The 6,951-nt window shown below is 32.1% G+C and overlaps 2 protein-coding genes across 2 annotated transcripts in view; both read left to right on the forward strand.

Annotated features, from left to right (window-relative positions):
• The window catches only part of LOC134855657 (uncharacterized), a 505,026-nt gene that overhangs the window by 129,610 nt on the left and 368,465 nt on the right, over positions 1-6,951 (forward strand). The gene's annotated exons all lie outside the window — the stretch shown is intronic.
• LOC134855365 (mediator of RNA polymerase II transcription subunit 21-like) lies at positions 161-1,915 on the forward strand. Its single transcript, XM_063871868.1, has 3 exons — positions 161-396; positions 774-889; positions 1,214-1,915. Exons 1-3 carry the CDS (start codon positions 228-230, stop codon positions 1,691-1,693), a joined length of 765 nt encoding a protein of 254 aa, XP_063727938.1. The 5' UTR covers positions 161-227; the 3' UTR covers positions 1,694-1,915.

A 6,951-nucleotide genomic window follows, 5' to 3' on the forward strand; every position in this document is an offset into this window, starting at 1 on the left:
GGAAAATCAATTTGGTCGACCTAAAAAAAGGTCAAAATTTTGAAATTTTTTTGAAAATCCGCCCCCCCCCCCCCCTCGAGAAAGTCCTAGATCCGCCCCTGATAATAGCATATGGTAAATTTGGTCTTGTAACCTGATTCAGATTTACATTTTCAGATTAATGATGAGTACTTGACCCGTAATTTTTTGTTGGTTGTATGATTTAAAGCACGAGTCAAACTTGAAGAATGAGTGACCGTGTAACACAGCTGCAGGACGCAATCAACGAATTGGCAGATCTGATGTGCAATGCTATAGGACTACTTCAACAGGAAGCATCTCCTTCGAAATTCGAAGAGGATAGCGAGAGTAGTCTGCAGAAAGCAACGAGAAAACCGGCTGACGAGAATGGAGAAGGTACTACTAGCAATAATCAGAGCGACAAATTAATATTTTCAGTCGAAATAATTTGAATTAGCATGAAAGTCAGAATGCAAACAAGTTTCATTCTTAATGATTTTTATACAAAAAACTAAAAAATTATAAAAGCCTGATGTGGAAATTCTTAAAAAATGCAACGAGTGTGATGATAGATTTTTGTGAGTTTACTGAAGGTGGGCATTTTTTGGGCATTGTAAATTTGAATGACTATATGTTTTTTAAAACTTTCTCTAACATAATTATTGGTGAGAACGAAGCATGATATTTAGAATTCAAATGCTTCCATTAAAATCGTTTGAATGGGACAACAATTTCTTCTAATGTTTTTGGTAGCATATTTGATTATATTATAGAAAAAAGCTCGACTGATTCTGTCAACTATTACGCCCGGACAATCATGAAGACTGCGAAGGATATCGACATCTTGATCGATTCATTGCCGTCTTTCGAGAGCACCAAAGCACTCCAGGTAAACACAGATTCATCTTAATTCACACTTTTATGAATAGCTGTTGTATCTTCTAGGTGGGTTTTCAATCTCTAAACTCAAACCCCCGCCCCCTCCCGCACAAGAGTGGAATATCTTTTCTGAATTGTGAATTTGATCTTTAATTTCTAAAACACCCAACCCCGAACATTGGAAAAGAGGGAAGTTCGTTGAAAGATGGAAAGTTGTATGCTGAAACATTGAACTTGGCCTTTATAGGGGTGAGGATAATTGTAAAAAGACAATGGTGAGACGGGTTATAGTTACTAGACATATCATTTGGAATTGCTTTTTAAAATGTTTTAGATTTCATCAATCGAGCAACTGCAAGCTCAAAACGTGAGCGAACTAGACAAATTAGAACATTTGGTTTCTCAAGGACAAGTTCTGCTAACTACCGTTCAATCCTCTGTTCTAAATATATGCGAAGCCCAAATTTCACAGAAAGCCTCAACTTCAAGTACACTTACAACTAATAACTGTTCATTGAATTCAGCAATAGCGACTAACGTGAAAATCGAAAATCCGATAGAACAATTCTCCTCAGAAATGTCAGAACAAGCAAACTTGAGTAACTCTACGTATTCCCGAAATTCAGTTCACAATTCAGAGAGTATGGAATTCGAAGTTAATCCTGGCGATATTAATATGCAAAATAGTGCCTTCTTAATACACCAAAACTCAGCTAACAATTTAATAAATAATAATGGAATCGTAATGAATCAGTTTCAAGTTGGATCGAATTTAAACAACGCTGGAGATATTGATAATTTCATGCAGACTTGAAAACTCAAAGAAACATTAATGATTATGCAGTTTGTTTTTGTACTATTTTCACCCTTGAGTTTAATAAATCAAATTAGTTAAGTCTCAATGAACGAAGTGAACAGACTTATTTGGGTCGTAAGGCTTTGTTTTTCTTTCATGAAAAATCCGTAAATTTGATCATGCTTAAGTTTGATTTTGACAGAAGTAAAATAAATTCTAATTCTAAAATTGCAAATTACTTATTTCAATTGCCAAATGGAAATAGCGAAAAAAAATTAATGGCTTGTTTGGAAAGTGGATCTTAATTTCACAGCGGAGTAGATTAATAACGTTATGTTGACGTTAAGTTTTCTGATTAATTGTAGGAAAAGGGGGCAATTATAAAATGTTCCTAAAATTGATGAGCTTGCGCGTGATATATATTTCAAAAATTGTAAGTTTTCGGTTTCTTGTTCATTGACATTTATCCAACTGTGTTGGCTAAGTTTTCTGTTTTGGAAGCGGAACCTTTGGCGTCTAGCAAATAAAAATCTAAATAGCTTTCAAACTAAATAGCTTTTTTACGGTGTTTTCAAAAAAAAAGAAAGTTGAAATGTTTTTTTTTCGGGTTTCTTGTGTTATTGAAACTTATCCAACTTTCGGTTGGCTAAGTTTTCTCTTTTCTGAGCGGAATGTTTGGTGTTTAAAAATACAAAAACAAAATAGCTTCTCAACTAAATAGCCTTTTTCACTGAAGAAGCTGAAAGCTTACCGCGCGTTAAATTTTTTTCGATCTTCTATGTTTCTACTTGTTTTTTTTTGCCGGCTTAGTTACCACTGCACGGGTTTTGCTTAAGAATAAGCATTTTTCATGAAAATAGAATTTTTTCAATGATTTCGTATTTTGTGCAAGTATTCAAGATCCAAGTACTTTTGTTGCATTTTCATGTTATTTTGTAAATGTTGGAAATATTTTTACAGCCACTTGAAAGTTATCTTTGAATCTTATTGTTCAGAAAAGTGCCTTAGCTTGAAATTTTTACAATTTTAATTTTTTTTTGCAATCATTCCAAAAAGTTATACCTATATGCAAGTAGCTCGGAGTGAAAATTTTTACTCTTTCAAATGTTTCATTCATCAAATAATATTGTCAATATTGTTTTTGAGTCAGAAGGGTTAGAAAACGACAAAAATGAACCTACGCTTTTGACTGAGAAATAAGGAAGATGTTGCTGTTGTTATAATAAAATTATCGCTGAACTAAGGCAACTTTTTGCATCGCAAACTGCCTTTAATAATTGTGTTTGTTAGGTATTCCAAAGCCCTTTCAAAGCAGTCAGTTTTTCATGGAGCTGCTTATTGTTTGTGTAGTCTATTATCAATGTTTCTGATCTCAAAAAAGCTTGTTTCTTGCTTCTTTAGCTTTTTCTTTAGCATCATTCCAGTTAACCATAATGCGAAAACACTATGCGCCTTAACTGGTCAAATCAATTCAAAAATAAATCAAAAATTGCCAATAAAAGTTGGAACTAGCAATCTTTTAATAATTTAAGTTAACTAAGTTTAACGATAGTTTTCTGCACAGACACGAAAACAATAGAAATGAGTAATATCAACGGTAAATTGTCTGCAAAGGCCTTAAACTTTTAACGCTAGAAACTGAAGATTTTTTCTGACAAATTTAGTTTTTCGATTTGTTTCTGCAATTTTAAGCACAGGAATCATTCCCGAGAAAATTATTTTACTCAATACCATAAAATTGATTTCGCCTCTTTTTGAACGTCAGCGGACTTCACTCGGGGAAAAATTGTCACCAAGTGAACTCCCGGTTGTCACGACGAGCCAATAACTGTTGAACATTTTTGTGAACAGTTCGTCTGACATCTTTTTGCCTGAGAACATACAAATCGATTTAAGAGAAATTAATGTTCTCTTTTTTGAACGTTCAGGTTCATTTCAAAAATTAATTTGCCTAAAAGCGCCTAGTATTTAGTTTCCGATTACGATAGTATTTAGTTTCCGTTTTAAAAACGCTTGAAACAGGTTTCATTGACAATTGTACCGATTTTTTTCTTAATTACTTCTTTTTTTGTGCGCGAGATGAGAAGCAAATATTTTGCTCGAACTCGTTTTTAATTAAAATTAATTTTTGCGTGTTATTTTCCGTTAACTCTCAGGCTTCAGCAGTTTCATCAATCAGCAGGCAGTGGTGAACAATGTAAATTTTATTTACAGCCTCTTTTTAGTAGTTTTTTTAAGTTGGAAGAAAGTGTTTGCTGTAGTTTTCACACCACAGATTTTTACGGTGTGAGGTTGTTCTTCAAAGTGTAAACAATTTCTTAGGCCCAAAGCATAATTATTAGGGATTAATAAAAGTTGATGTTTCAAAGCAAAACAACCAAAATCCATTTCAATATAAGATGCAACATTTTAAACACCGGTTATTTTTAATTTCTGGGAAAATTACCGCTCTTCTTCGCACTCTTATCAAACGTGGTTTTTCGGGTTCTGGATTTTTAAATCAATTTTTGTTTCAACTCGATTTTTAAAATCATTTCGTAGACTTTTTCAAATAGTTTAAGAACAGCTAGTTGCTCTTTAATGATGCTATGGTCCCTATCCTTAAATTTGGATTTTGCTAAGTTAAGTTTTACGACAGGGTAACTGATACATAATTCCTTCTGACTCCTTAAGTTAGAAACTTAAAGCGTTCGTGTAATTCTATCTAATTAAGGATCTATTTCCTAATTAAAGACGCTGTTTTTTAAACGTTAAGACAAAAAACAGAAAGAGAATATCCCCACCTTAACTGTTTTTAGTGCAGCTGAACCTAAAAAGCCTTGATTGAAAATTTTAATGTATGAAGATAAGATGCTTAGATTTCCTTTTGCTTTCAGAAACTATTCCAACTGAATGATTAGCTTCTGCCCGCCAAACAAAAGCCTTACTGCAAAGCAATCAAAATTTGTCAAAGTTACAAATAGTGCGTTGATGTATTTTGAAGCTAATATTTGCTTGATATTATAAAAATAGCAAAAGTGTTTGATTTTTATATAAAAAAACTTGAAATTAAAAATATTAAAAAATTAGGAGAAGTTTGAAAAAAAACTGACCTCCTTACAATTTTTCTACAACAATTAGTAAAAAAAATTTATTATATTTCCCTTGGAAATATTTTTTTAATATAAAGAACGTACAAACTACGGTCCATTTTTTGCGAGATTTAAAATTATGAAAAAAACAGCACTTTTTTTCAACGATTAGAACATAGAAATAAATGCTGCAAGATTGGTTATTAGTCTTGTGTAATTCAAAACTGTAATGAATTGGCTTCAAGATGGTTAAATATTTCAAACGGACTTGAAAATTAAAAAAAGCGTTATAGATTTTTTTAAATTACTTCTTCACTTTTCAATTTATTAAATGAATCTTCTAAGTGTCGACATAGGAAATGAACACATATTTTAAAACAAGTTTGTCTTTTTATTTGAAGAAAATCATTAAAACTTGATTATTTTCGTATTCAGTAAATTTGAGAACGTTTTTCTCCTGCTGGAAATAAGAGTTTTGTATCATATTCGAAAATTTTGGTGAGCTCGGTCAAAAAATTTAAAACACAACATTTTTAAACATGGCAGCTAGAGTGGCTCTAAATTGTCAGAAACGGAACAACAAAGGATTTGCAAACTCAATAAAACTTGTACGTTTTGAAAATTGAAAAAAAGTCAGTTTTTTATTTGCTTAATAATTTTATGAAGAATTAGATGAGAATATGCACTTAAAGCAATTAAGAGCTATTTTGACTAATTATAACAGTACTTTTGATTTGATGAAATCTTAAATAAATATTGCGACATTCAGCTACCTACTTGAAAAAATGTAATTAAGTGACATTGCAAGTAGTGAAAAACTCCTTTTTGCCTCTGTTGAAATAAAAACGCCATGAGACAGCTTCAATGCATTTGTGAAGAATTTTAAAAAATCGAAGAGCTCAGATTTCGTCGTTTTGAGAGATTTCTTCTTATCTTAAAACTAATAGATTTGTTCTCATTTTAATTTTTGTTTACTTTGCTTGACAAGAAAAAGCTTCTCCAAGTGGCATCGCAGTGGGTGAGCATTGGCACCCCGAGCCGATATCTGCTGGATGTTTTTACGAGCAGAGTTCCTTAACAAAAATTTACGGTACACATATCAGACCGTCTTTGTAAATTAATTTTTGTAAATTAAGCAAAAAATGTGGGCAGTATTCTAAATTGAGCCTGGAAAATGTAGAAAAATAGAACGAAAACTGCTGACTTTATAACTTATGGCGTATTAGGACAAAATCGGTCGTAAAATGACATCTTTTTTGCAACAAAAAAATAACTGGAAACAATTCAATTTATTTACTTGTTTATGGAACCAACGAAATTAACTTTATAAACAATTTACATGAAAGTGATTGCGATTCAGGTTTTGATGGCGGAAAAAAGGTTGCAAAACCCCTTGAATGGGTTTCATTGACATTTGTACACTTCTTTTTCTTAATTGTTGCATTCTTTTGTGCACCAGTTTGTTTTGCAACAAAATATTGTGCACGAACACTTTTGCAAAGAGAACTACTTTTGCCTGTCAGTTTTTGATAATAATCAGGCTTCAAGAGTGTCGCAACAACGAAAAGCAATCAACATCATTAACTATAATTTAAAAAGTATTGAAACTTCTTCTTTGCAGCTTTGTTCTTGGCAGGAGGAAAGATTTTGGAGTAGTTTCCCTAAATCGCATAAATAAAGTTGTTCAAGTTTTCTTTGTCAAAAATCAAGTTTTACGGTTTGAGATCTTTATCCAAGCAGTAAACAGATTCTAAAGCAGAGTTCAAAACTAATATATATTAAAATTTGATGATTATTCGAGCCGAACTATTTCAATGCAAATTTTAAACTAAAATGCTTGGTTTTTTACTCCAATGTTCTTTTTGGGTTATAGTGTTTTAGAATGTTCGTTTTCTTTGATATGGTTAGGAGTTTTTCCTAGTCAAAGACATTACCGTATAAGTAAAAAAAGCTATAGACATAATAGATAATAGTGACGTCGAGGTTTTCCATGTTGGGATTTTTTCCAGCACAACTTTTCTTGAAAAGACATGATGCAATTTTGTTCAAGAGATCAAGATTGGATCATTAAAATACTTTTTTGCTTCGTTGAACCGTTCTAACTGTTTCGTTTGTTGGACTGGCGAACAAAGGCTTGGCTAATTGGTTTGTTTCTATTGAGCAAACTGAGCTCAATTTCTGTGAAAATTACAAATGAAGCTTCTG

The sequence above is a fragment of the Symsagittifera roscoffensis genome, chromosome 10 (genome assembly GCF_963678635.1).
Source record: "Symsagittifera roscoffensis chromosome 10, txSymRosc1.1, whole genome shotgun sequence".
Classification (NCBI taxonomy): domain Eukaryota; kingdom Metazoa; phylum Xenacoelomorpha; order Acoela; family Convolutidae; genus Symsagittifera; species Symsagittifera roscoffensis.